This window comes from Hyperoodon ampullatus (genome assembly GCF_949752795.1).
Source record: "Hyperoodon ampullatus genome assembly, chromosome: 9".
Classification (NCBI taxonomy): domain Eukaryota; kingdom Metazoa; phylum Chordata; class Mammalia; order Artiodactyla; family Ziphiidae; genus Hyperoodon; species Hyperoodon ampullatus.
Window position 1 is genome coordinate 44354944 of NC_136922.1, and position 14201 is coordinate 44369144.

General features: G+C 34.4%; 1 protein-coding gene across 1 annotated transcript in view; it reads right to left on the reverse strand.

Annotated features, from left to right (window-relative positions):
* Positions 1-6998: 6998 nt before the first annotated feature.
* The window catches only part of PHF14 (PHD finger protein 14), a 210855-nt gene continuing 203652 nt past the window's right edge, over positions 6999-14201 (reverse strand). Inside the window, exon 18 of the mRNA XM_079711347.1 lies at positions 6999-7198. Within this exon, the coding sequence (XP_079567473.1) occupies positions 7124-7198 (75 nt within the window). The 3' untranslated portion in view covers positions 6999-7123. The remainder of the gene's footprint in view (positions 7199-14201) is intronic.

Below are 14201 nucleotides of genomic sequence, written 5' to 3' on the forward strand. Positions count from 1 at the left end.
TGGTTGTACTTAGTTGGCTTTGTAACAAGGAAATGAATCGTTTTTTTTAAACAAATCAGAATTATGCCATAGTTGCACGTGTTTCCATGCAGTTGCTGTTAGCACTTAACTTCCTCTCTAGATAACAAAACCCCAGACTCCACATTGAATTCACCATGGGGAGACAATTATTACTTGCTATGATTGTTCAGGATAGTCTGGGACAGGGATGAAATTTGCTCATTCATGGCTGTATAAAAACTGTTTTCTTGAGGTAATGTGAAAAGGAGGGGGTTTCTAATCAACCTTCAGTATTCAGAGTAAACATTATTTAGCCTACTCTTAGGAGGAGTAAGTTGCTCCAGTTCCATGTGGTGCTAGCACCCAACCAAAAGAAATGTGTGCAGGCCTCAGGGATCCAAGGCATTGGAAAATGTCATAGCAATGAACTGAACTTATTTCTTCTTTCTCAGTGGATTTTGGAATAAATCTTACATAGCCACGGGGGAGATGCACTTATAGGAAACATCTTCTGTTTTTTGTTTTATACACGTCCAACTTAAAGAGCAACAATTTGTTGCATCTGGGAAAAACAAGACAAATTCCAAGAGTACAGATATTTCAAATGCCTCCAAATGTTTAATCTTAGAGGAGAGTCTTAGTGATTGTTTTACAGAAAGAATATATCCATACAGAAGAATATAGACCTACACACAATAAGAATATAATTATTGCTTTCCAAAAAATATTAGAGAAGCAAATCTACCTAGACTCACTTCATTTCATCTGGATGATCAGAAAGTTACAAATGAGAAATATTAAACCTTGGAAAGAGCATGTCTTATTTGATGTGTGTGGAAATAAAACTCAAAGAAGTTCATAGACAGTTGAAACTCAAAGCAGTTTATAGTCATTTAAAGTTGGAGCAACTGGGCATACATCTTGCTTTCCCTCTCAGTTAAGCTTTCTAATCCCAATGGAAATGGATAGAATTATCCAGAAGATAAAGTTAAGGTTTAAACATTTTAAATTGTGTTTCAATGTATTTTCAAGTGCAAAGTCATTCAAAAAATCATTAAAACAGAACATGAAATCATTAAAAATCTTTAACTACATTAAATATTTTCAAGAAGGCATCACACTATTTTTTGAATGTTGAATTTTTACAATTTTTTGTATGTTGTTTAATTCCTTTTTAAACTTTCATTAGCATCTTTTGTAGATAGTTATTACTTTTAAAGTTTTGTTACAAACACTATTGCAGAACACCCTAACACCATACACAAAAATAAACTCAAAATGGATTAAAGACCTAAATGTAAGGCCAGACACTATCAAACTCTTAGAGGAAAACATAGGCAGAACACTCTATGACATAAATCACAGCAAGATCCTTTTTGACCCACCTCCTAGAGAAATGGAAATAAAAACAAAAATAAACAAATGGGACCTAACAAAACTTAAAAGCTTTTGCACAGCAAAGGAAACCATAAACAAGAACAAAAGACAACCCTCAGAATGGGAGAAAATATTTGCAAATGAAGCAACTGACAAAGGATTAATCTCCAAAATTTACAAGCAGCTCAATATCAAAAAAACAAACAACCCAATCCAAAAATGGGCAGAAGACCTAAATAGACATTTCTCCAAAGAAGATATAGATTGCTAACAAACACATGAAAGAATGCTCAACATCATTAATCATTAGAGAAATGCAAATCAAAACTACAATGAGATATCATCTCACACCGGTCAGAATGGCCATCATCAAAAAATCTAGAAATAATAAATGCTGGAGAGAGTGTGGAGAAAAGGGAACACTCTTGCACTGTTGGTGGAAATGTAAATTGATACAGCCACTATGGAGTATAGTATGGAGGTTCCTTAAAAAACTGAAAATAGAACTACCATATGACCTAGCAATCCCACTACTGGGCATATACTCTGAGAAGATCATAATTCAAAAAGAGTCATGTACCAAAATCCTCATTGCAGCTCTATTTACAATAGCCAGAATGTGGAAGCAACCGAATTGTCCATCAATAGATGAATGGATAAAGAAGTTGTGGCACATATGTACAATGGAATATTACTCAGCCATAAAAAGAAACGAAATTGAGTTATTTGTCGTGAGCTGGATGGACCTAGAGTCTGTCATACAGAGTGAAGTAAGTCAGAGGGAGAAGAACAAATACCATATGCTAACACATATATATGGAATCTAAGAAAAAAAAATAAAGGTCATTAAGAACCTAGGGGCAAGACGGGAATAAAGACACAGACCTACTAGAGAATGGACTTGAGGATATGGGGAGGGGGAAGGGTAAGCTGTGACAAAGTGAGGGAGTGGCATGGACATATATACACTACCAAACGTAAAATAGATAGCTAGTGGGAAGCAGCCGCATAGCACAGGGAGATCAGCTCGGTGCTTTGTGACCACCTAGCCTCCAGTTTTTGGCTATTAAGAATATTATGAATAAAGTTGTTTAAAATATTCATATATAAATCTTTTTGTGGGCATATCTTTTCATTGCTCATGTGCAAAAATCTATAGCAGAGTAACTGGGTCATATATTAAGGGCATGTTTAACTTCATGTGAAACTTCCAAACTCTTTTCCAAAGTGGTGCACCATTTTACACTTGGACCAGCAATCACGTGGACAAGATGACAATTCCCTTAGCTCTCAGTCTGCCTGTTTCCATCACTGCTTTCTTAATAGGCTCATGAATAAAATGGACATTCTGGAGGGATGAAGGCTGTGTATAGAAAATAATATGTGTTTACTCTTGATTTGGTTACCATTGCTGAATGCCTAACTTGCCAGCATTAGCAACCTATCCCTAACCTTTTATGTAATACCTCCATTAGAGTTCTACTGGTGCATAAAAATTATCACAAAATTTACAGCTTATAACAACACAATTATTATTTCTGCGTTTCTATAGGCATGAGCCTGATATGGCTTAGCTGAGTTCTTTGTAAGAATTCCAGTTGTGTTATAACCTCACCAACATTTCATTATCAGAGTTGAAAGGATCACCTATGACTGTCCAGTAGAAATACAATGGAATTTACAAATCCAAGTTTCCTAGGAACCACATTAAAAAAGTGAAAATAGTTGAAGTTTCTTTTAGTAATATATGTTATTTAACCAAATCTATCCAAATATTACCATTTAAGCATGTAATCAAAAGATATTTTACATTTTTTTTCATATTAACTCACCAAAATTGGTTATGTATTTTATTCTTACAGCACATCTCAATTCAGACTAGTTGTATTTCAAGTGCTTAATAGCTGTATGTGGCTAGTGGCTGCTGTATTGGACAACACAGACATTTCCATGGGTATACAGTAGTCACTCACTGTGGTTTTAACTTGTATTTTTTCCTGATAACTAAATGATGTCGAGCATGTTTTCATACACTTATTGGCCATTTGTAAATCTTCTTTTGTATAATGTCTGTTCAAATGTCCAGCAACAGGTGGTATATTCACACAATGGTGATTCACAAATTGTGGTATATTCATACAATGAAAAAGTACTCAGTTAATAAAAAGGAATAAACTATTGATTCATGAAATAACCTGGATGAATCTCAAAATATTATGTTGAGTGAAGAAAGCCAGGCACAAAAGAATACATATGAAATGATTCCATTTGCATGAAATTTTAAAACAGGCAAACTAATCAAGAAAAAAAAAAAAAGCAAATCCATTGCTATAGTAGGGGTGTGTGAATGATTGCAAAACTGCAAAAGAGAACTTTCTGGAGTGATGGAAATGCTTTATGTCTTGAAATGCTATAAATGTACCTATGTAGATATGTACATTTATCAAACTTTATTGAACTGCTAATTCAAAATAGGTGCATGTTGTTGTATGTAAATTATACTCCAATAAAACTGATTTAAAGAGTAAAAGCAACATATGTTAGTACCTGCTATGTAATTTGCAGGCCCAGTGCAATGTAAAACTGTGGCATCCCTTATTCAAAAAGTATTAAGAATTTTAAGACAGTGACAGCAGAGGGAGTTTGTTATGATTCCCCGGTGATAGACAGTGCATGGTATATAGTAGGTTCCAATACAATTTTGTTGGATGAATTTAAGAATGTGGACATTTTAGTGCACAGCAACTTCCTTTCAAGGACGGCATTAACACCTCTTCCTACTTCTGCTGTGTGCTCCACAGACCTGAGGAGAGAGTAGAATTTTGTATAGTTTTTTTTTTTAATGATGTATGTAAGCATGATAGAGACAAATACTGATTAAAAGTTGTTTTACTTTTAAATTCTTTGAAAATGTGAAGAAGTATAGCTCAATAACTAACATGAAGAAAATACAATTCAGTTGAGTGGGTGGAAATTATACAGGCATCATGAAGTATAAAGAAGTTTTGTCTTTCAGGTATTCTATATTGTTAGTTACAGGCTGACTTAGCTGTAACTAACTAAGCTAGTTACTTAGCTAACTTACCCAGTATGGGTCAGGAAACAAGCTAGGTAATGGGGATGTAGAGATAAAACACGTATATATAACTGTGTAGTGGTTTGTCTTCTTTAGAAATCAACTGTTAGATCATATTCTAATTGTTAATGTTTCTAAGGATCCTAAATATATATAATCCACATTGCCATAAACATTTCATTGGGAGTTCACTCGTTCCTTAACATAATTGGAATTGTTATAACAGAGGCATTTGGACTTATTTAAATAAGTTATGGACTGAATGTGCCCCTCCCCCCCCATCCCCACCTCTGCCAATTCTCACATGTTGAAGCTCTGGCCCCCAGTATGGCTGTATTTGGAGTAAGGAAGTACTTAAGGTTAAATGAGGTCATGAAGTTGGGAGTCCTGATCCGATAGGATTAGTGTCTTTATTAAAAGAGACCAGAGAGCTCACCTGCCCTCTGTGTGTACTCACCTAGGAAAGACCATGTGAGGATGAAGCAAGGCCACCATCTGCAAGCCAGGAAGAGAGTCCTCACCAGAACCCAGAACCTGCTGAATCCTGATCTGGGACTTCCAGCCTCCAGAACTGTGAAAAAATACATTTCTGCTTTTGAAGCCAACCATCCTGAGGTATTTTGTTATGGCAACCGGAGCTAATACAATATGTTATACTCTATAAAAAAAACTACATAATATGCAAAATTTGATTCAAATAAAGTGGCCAGCATAGTCATATAATGTGGGCAATCTTTTAGCATTATAACAAGATTTATGTGTATATACTTAGACATAAGTATATAAACCCTAAAAATTTGATAAATTCATACCGCAGATTTTCCCTAAAGGAAATTTACAGTGATTTACTTTATTACTCATTGTCCATAAGCCAAGGGATACATAAATATTTAAAAATATTTCTAAAAAGGAAAACTAGAGTTTTAAATGATTAAAGGTATCACAAATATAAATACTTAAAATGCCTGTTGGGTGGCTGAGTGTCCCTGTTCTTCTCATACTCAGCAATTTATTTTAGAAATGAAAGTATTAAGAGGTGAGATGACAGCACACTAGTAACTAAATCAACAGTCTACTGAAAAATATGGCCAAAAAGTTACTGAAAAATTGTAGAGAAGCAGTAAGATGCTTTTACACTTGTTCCATCATAACTCAACGTAGAAAAGATAAAGCAGTATTTTCATGCTTTAGGGGAGCTGGAATAGTAGTTAATTATTTCACTTAAGCCAAAGTTTTCAAATTAAGCATGGCTAAGAATTTAGGGAAGAAAAATAATTAAAGGGGAGGTAGCAGGTGGTAAATAAGGTGCTAACAAGAAAGACTATGTTTTTGGGGAAGATAGTGAATTGAAAGAGGTATGACATTAATAGGTAGTTCACAATAATTAAATGTGTTATTCTGGGGTGACACTGCTTGGGTTTGAAGTTTTGCTCTGCCAATTACACGCTACATAACCTTGGTTAATTTATTTTCCCTAAGTCTCAGATTGATCATTGGTAACGTGAAGAAAAGTAATAACTATCTTATATGTTAATAGGGATGATTAGTGGTATAAAGCATACTGTTTAGCACAGTACCTACAACATAGTATATGTAATAGATTTTAATGATGATATGAATCATGTATTATTGTTTCTTTTCAAATGTGACACCGCTAATGTAACTCCAATCTAAGTGAATATGGGTATTTTGAAATAGAGTAATATCTATTCCAAAAAATAGAAAAAAAAGGGGAAAAAGTCAGATTAATCTTTGTATTTGCTTATTGCACAGGCCCTCCTCAGACTCTGACATGCTACTCAGGCTTTTCTTTGGCTCAAACTCTGCTTCAAAATTCATCCAGGGAGTCTAATCTGTGGGATATAGCCGTCTTCCTGATATCCATAGTTACATTATTTGAGGCTATATACATCAATGAATTTTCTATCTTGCCTACTTGCAGTTTTCCCCATTTCAGCCTACTGTATCATAGCTACCAGCCTGTCCCACTGTCACACCTTTACTGAGCTCCTCAGATGCTTGTGATAAAACTATGGCTCCAGGCTAAGTATACAGATTTCATTCGCACAGGGAAGAAGTGTATGCTGGCATTCTCTTATAAGCCTTCCAAAGTTCTGTTTCTCATTTTAAGAAATTCTGCTTCTCATTTTAAGAAACTCTGCTTTAAATAACCAAAGACATCTGCCAAAAACATTGGCAGAAATCAGAAAATGGTATTTAATCTTGTGGCAGTAGTTGGTTTTCAGTGTTTTCACATGCAAGCATTTCCTGTTCATTTTTGAACTATGTTGGACTTTTATATTAATTGGAATTCTGTTAAGGTCCTTGAAGAAGACAACAGAGGCTTGTAAGGCGAAAAGACTTTCAGTTTTGTTTTTTTTTTAAGTCATCCACATGTGTTAACACTTGGGTAACAGATAAAATTCTGTCTCTTATTCTCAAATTTCAGTAAAGAATCTAAAAAAATATATTCTAACGGTCTAACTTTTATATAAAAGTTTAAATCACTCTTAAAAAATACAAATTCCAAACGCATGTTCCTATTTCATTTTCAATGACTTTATTGAGAACATTTTGCAAATTAGATTTTACAATTTAACATTTTACAATTAGAAATTTCATCTGCTACTACATAAGTTGCAAACTTTTCAAAACACTACAGAAAATCCTTTATTTCTTTGGATTTTTCTGTTCCATGTTGAGCTCCTGAGATGTATGTTTTCTTTCAGCTTCATTTTCATCTTCCTGTGAAATAAATTTTAGAAAACATTAAAATATAAACTTCAGGGCATTTTATCACCTATACTTAATACACTTTAACTTCATTTCTCTGAAGAATTAACTATCATGACTCCAGTAATCGTAGGGGAAAGGCTATAAACAAAATGGCACAATTATGCAACATTTAAACATTAATATTCACAGTGGGTGCTGTTTTATACTACACAGTGACTAAAAATTTCTGTATGTTTTTAAAAACAACTTATTTTATCAATGACCTAAGAATTACTTTTGAAAACACCTGCTACTAAAAAGTATCCTTTTTAGGGGGTCAATCAGATATTTTTACTTCACTATTTGATAAAAAACAGTAAATTTAACTTCTGAGACATTTTATGTATCCAGCATGGCATTTTGGTCTCATCCAGAATACTTTCTTGACAGGTCTGCCAATTTTCCAATTACTTGTGCCACCATGTTATCTGAAGACCAGTCAGTTCTAAAATAGGAAACTCTAAAATGGGCACGTGAGGCGACAAAATGCTTATATTCTTCTACAGTTTCGATTCTAAGTGGTGGCCTCATAATTCATAGCAGGTTCCTGTGGAACATGGTGAATAAATAAAGTGACATCATAATGTCTGCTTCCATAGGAATGAAGTGTATCTTGTGTTCAATATTAAATGGTGACCTCCAAAGTATAAATAATGAGAATCTGGAAAAATATTTCATCTTACATTTTATAACCCATCTCATCATATATGTTGCTTCAACAACACCTAAGTACAAAGCAGTCTTGCTTTCCTAATATTTCTGATAGGCCTTTCATTTTTATTAATGGAAGTAAAAAACACTGTCTAACTCTTTACTGAGTTAATTAAAGTATGAGTAAATTAATTTCTTAAGTATCTCTGGACAGCAGTAATAACATCAATATCACTACACATCACCCTGCATCTCTGTATAAAACCCAAATTCAATTAAATTATTATTAAGCTTTACTTAGTAAACTGACTTTATTAAGTAAATGCAAATCAAGGTATATATATATATAACAAATATATATTTGTTATATATATGTTAACATTATATATATAACATATATATATACTTATATATATTATGTTTATACATAATATATATATGTTAAATGTTATATATATATATATATATATATATAACAAATATATATATATTTGTTTTCCATGAAAAACCACACCCTTGCCCATAAACATTAAGGTGGAGGAAGCTTCCTTTATATACACTGTCTCTAAATTTCAACAGCACCTGTGATTTAGCCTTTGTCAACACCAGGAAAGCAGAGAAATTATCAATATTATCAATCAACCTGAATCATTACAGATATGTTGGCTGCAAGGAATGGGGTTTCTGACTATCAATTTTGGCAATGTAATTTTAATATATTTATCTAAGCATAATAGCCACTGTGTGCTGTTTAATTTTTTTTCCAATTTGTCTCTACTGAATAGAGATATTATGTTCAGTTGACTCTTGAAAATCTATTAATGAACAGGTAGTTTCCACTTTAAGAGTCTAAGATAAGAGTCTCTAGAGATTACACTTTAATTACAACCCAATAAAAAGCAAATCCTATTCCACACTTTCCACTGTCGTCTTCTGTCAGTGAAACACTGACAGAAGTGTTAAAACAGCAGGTAAAGGTGGCAAGAAATTTTTGTTAGGTAGCACTGAATTTGTTTATATGTTGTTCAAGGCAGGGCTTTATCTTCTTTATCTTATATTCCTACCACCTAACAGGGCACACTTAGTATATGGGGGGGGTCCAATAAATGTTTCCTGAACTATGCGAAACAGTGGAATAAAAAATGAGTAAAAGAGAGGTCTATATTTTGGAAAAGCATAATATCCTTCCTTATCCAGTAGTTACACTTCTGAATTTACTAAAACATTATTGAAAACAGAAATAAGCAAAAATATTTGAAACATCATAAGCCAAAATCACCCTTATCAAATTCATATTCTTTAATTTTTGAAAAAAAGTGGAGGCTTTATCATGTGGACAGTCTGCTAAGTTCCCACAGCAATATGACTTACTGGTTTAACAAGCTTGGTTACCCTGATGATCCTGAGGACTAGGAATTATCTATAATGTTTACTTTCATAATTAACTAACATTCTTCATATAATGTCAGTCTTTTTGTTGTTGAATTTTTTCTTAGTAATAAAGTATAGTTAATAAATGCATGTCTAATACTGCCTCCTGTTCAGGACAGGTACAAAAGTTTCTTTATGCAGAGAAAATGTCTTAAAATATCTTGCCTTTCTATGCCTTTAAACTATTTGTGTAAGTTAACAAGATACAATCTTTTTCTTCCTTTGTATAAGAATAGCTGTGATCTGGATACAGAAAAGGATTATGGAGGGGCAGAGAAGGCATTTAATCCACTGCTAGAGTTCAACACATCGTAATTGCTATGGTATAATATCATCAAAATAATAACAGCCAAAGACTTTAATCATTGTAAATAAAACACTGGAATTAGATATATTAAAGCTCCAGAAAGGATTTTAGAAGTTGCTTTGTTTTTTTCTTTTTGTTTTTTTGGAAGTGCTAATTTGTGTTTCTAAGTTTACTCATCAATTTTTTTTAACATCGTTATTGGAGTATAATTGCTTTACAATGGTGTGTTAGTTTCTGCTTTATAACAAAGTGAATCAGCTATACATATACATATATCCCCATATCCATTCCCTCTTGCGTCTCCCTCCCACCCCTCTAGGTGGTCACAAAGCACCGAGCTGATCTCCCTGTGCTATGCGGCTGCTTCCCACTAGCTATCTATATTACATTTGGTAGTGTATATATGTCCATGCCACTCTCTCACTTCGTCCCAGCTTACCCTTCCCCATCCCCGTGTCCTCAAGCCCATTCTCTATAGACATCAATTTTTTTTTTTTTTTTTTTTTTTTTTTGCGGTACGCGGGCCTCTCACTGTTGTGGCTTCTCCCGTTGCGGAGAACAGGCTCCAGACGCACAGGCTCAGTGTCCATGGCTCACGGGCCCAGCCGCTCCACGGCATGTGGGATCCTCCTGGACCGGGGCACGAACCCGTGTCCCCTGCACTGGCAGGCGGACTCTCAACCACTGCGCCACCAGGGAAGCCCTAGACATCAATTTTTATAAGAACTTTATAACAGTTCAAGATTAATAAAATCATTAAAATAGCTCAGGCAGCAAATCAAATACCATTCACAAGTGAATGCATAATGAATGAAACTGCAAAGAAAGGAAATTTTTTTACCAAAGTATTTCTTCACTACTGGATATTAAAGGCAGGCAAAATTTTCTTCTGATAGATGGTAGGTTTTTGTCACTCTTTGCTAAGATAAGACATCTGTTTTTTTCCCAGTGAAAGAAGACCCTTGCTACACGGATCATTTTCTTAGTGACAGCCCTGACAAGTTTGACATTTGTTTCATGAAGTGTTCTGAAGCAGCCAACAAGAAAATGTACCCTTTGGGGCTGCTGGAAAGCAGACAGGTTTACCTCTTAATGTTTAAGCTTGTTAATTTATACTCCAGAAAACATGTTGATTATAGCACCCTTGCAGATGCTCGTTACATGTGGAATTTCAGGAATACGCACATAACAATAACGCTCATAATGCCAAATAGTTAAATGTGGTTCCTTGGCCTTCCTGCTCTTTGTACACTGACAGCATTGTTGTAGTGAGGAGAATGAAAATTTCTAAGGACACATGGACCATGTAATTATGGGCTAATGCTCCAGGTGGCAACATGAGACTAAAAGAGTTATTATAACAGAGAAGTAAGTAAAAATACTGCCATTTTTATCTAAATTAGATTCCTTTTACCACCAAATAAAACCCACAAGAGTCTGTTTAAATACTACTCAGCTTGCAGCATCAATCTGTAAGAGAAGGCCCTCTATTTTTCCTTATTTACAAATTTGACTCATAACAGTTCAAAGAATTGATGTCAATTAATAAAACCTATCCACTCCTGCTTTCCCTTCTCTTGAGGTAACCAATTCCAAACAAAGAGCAATTATTTTAGCAGCTGGAATTTCTACTGCTCGGGTAATATTTGGACTCAAATTAGTCTATGAATACAGATGACTCTGTATTTACCCTACAGACTGTCAAGTTTTAAATTATTTCTTTTAAAGGTTGGATTATACAAAGGGACAAACTTTCCCCATTATTTCATTATATCTTTAAAGATGACTTTATGAGTACCTTTAGAGTGGAGAAATCTGTCAAACACTACCTTAACCAAACGATGAAGGTTAACATTACCAGTAATACATATTAACATTAACTCTTCAGTAAGATGCACTAAAAAGGGCACATTAATCCTGGTCTGTGGTATCCTTCCCAATAATGCATGAACCTAAATCTAGTAAGGAGAAAACATCAGATAAACACTCTATAAAATAATTGAACAGTAGAAGATAATAACACTACAGGAAGCTGGATGAAGGGCAAATGGGAATTATCTGTGCTATTTTTGTAGCTTTTTGTAAGTTTAAAATTATTTCAAAATAAGATTTAAAAAAACAAAATAGAAATGACTACTTAATGAAAGTTTTCTAAATTCAAAGTAAGTGTGATGTATGCACAAAGATTTTATGTGGAAGAAAATTCAAGGTAACTGTCGCCTCTACATTAAAAATACACAGCTAAAATAAACTGCTTTCCATTTTTCTATTTAAAATTCCTTAAGTACCTCAAATGTTTATAATGGTGATGCTATTAATTTTTATTTTCTTGTCTGTGCTTCCATGCATTTATCTTACATCTCTACTCTGAGCACAGATTACTTTCACAATTAGAAAACATAAGCTTTATTTCCAGAAATAAGTAAGCATAATGGGAGTCTGTTTTCAAAGAGAATGATGTCAGTTTTTACTTTACAGAATTTGCTATTCACAGCAGACAAACACACATGGTGGTACAAACAGTAAAATAAAGTAAGAAGGTACAACTAAGTACTAACTTAAAATATTTCTATTTTCTTATGATATTTTCTTTAGATTTTAAATATTCCTTTAATCAGAGAAAAGTTACTGTAATTGGATTCAAATTAATAGTTGAAATTATCTGTATGCTTTAATAATGGTCCTTTTAAAACTGTAGTATATACACAGCTTTTGGTGAAAAATATGAAGACACACTTAACCTGTTCTGTTAGTTGTAGACTAAGTATAGAAAAGCAATATATAATATATTGTTCTGATCTGAGGTCAAAAACTACTCTCTTTTATTCATTTAAAACATATATCAGAGGGACTTCCCTGGTGGCACAGCGGTTAGGAATCCACCTGCCAACGCAGGGGACACAGGTTCGAGCCCTGGTCCAGGAAGATCCCACATGCCACGAAGCAACTAAGCCCATCAGCCACAACTCCTGAGCCTGCGTGCTACAACTACTGAAGCCTGTGCGCCTAGAGCCCGTGCTCCACAACAAGAGAAGCCACCGCAATGAGAAGCACGCGTACCGCAACGAAGAGTAGCCCCCGTTCGCCGCAATTAGAGAAAGCCCACGCACAGCAACGAAGACCCAACGCAGCCAAAAATAAATAAATAAAATAAACTTTAAAAAAAAGTATACCAGATATAACTCTCAATAGCATTTAAGATTGTGCTTTTAATACAGAAAATATGCTAGTGCTGCAAAATAAGGAAAAATTTTTTCTTAGTAACTGAAAAAACACGATAATGAAAATGTTTTAGGCAAAGATGAGCATGTTGCATGCTTCAGACTAAAATTAATTAGAGTTTTTAACATTTTACAATTCCACTCTAATTCTTTAAATGGTGCATTTACTTCATAGTAATAAACACTTGGATCATTAAGTAAAGTGCAAAATGTGTGTGATGTGCTACATTTAACAACCTTTGGCCCTTTTTTCTGTACTTCTGTATTCAGTTTTCCAATGCACTGAATAAGCAATTGAAGACCACAATTAAATTTCCTGATGCTGCATATTTGAGATTCTTATCTCATTTACTACAAAAGGCAATTAATCTGCCATTTTACAACTGAATCTCAACTTCAGTGGGCCATGAGAGATGCTGAAATGAACTTACAAGAAATGCTTAATTAAATTCACAGTAAAAAGCATAAGAGGTTCTTTCCTTATGACAGAAGTTGCATATTTAATTAGAAAGTCTAGGACTTCCCTGGTGGTGCAGTGGTTAAGAATCCACTTGCCAATGCAGGGGACAAGAGTTCGAGGGTTGACCCCACAAGAGCAACTAAGCTCGTGTGCCACAACTACTGAGCCTGAGCTCTAGAACCTGCGAGCCACAGCTACTGAGCCCACGTGCCACAACTACTGAAGCCCGCGCTCCTAGAGCCTGTGCTCCACAACAAGAGAAGCCACTGCAATGAGAAGCCTGAGTACCTCAACGAATAGTAGTCCCCAATCGCTGCAACTAGAGAAAGCCCGTGCGCAGCAATGAAGACCCAACACAGCCAAAAATAAATAAATAAAAGATACATTTTTAAAAAAAGTCTAGGGCTACATTGTAAAATTAAAGTAACCTGGGATGTTCTTAGTAAACCTAGCTCAAACACATAAGTCATTAAACAAAATGGAGCTATTTTGTAAATTTCTACCTTTTTTCTCTACTTAGTGACTCAAACGATAGTTAATCAAAGAAATATCCCATTACCTAATATTACAGAATCATGGCCTTTTATTTTAATAGCAAGTAGATAGATAAAAGGACAGTAATATATTTCTAATTTCACGTATGAGTATATATGAATAATTCTATTTCATTTGTTGAGCAATCATCTCTCAATTTGTGATTCTGGAGCAGATCTAGTAAAGTAGGTTTGCTTTTCTAAGTCTTTAGTTCCTCCTGTTACTTTTTACTTCTTTGTGGTGGCTTTTGGTGGCATGGAAATGGGACAGTTAAAAATAAGACTTTGGATTTCCCATGTATGATTTCAGATCACAGAGAATCTCTATGACCTGGGAAGGAAGGCCCTAAGGATTGGTACAGTCATCTAG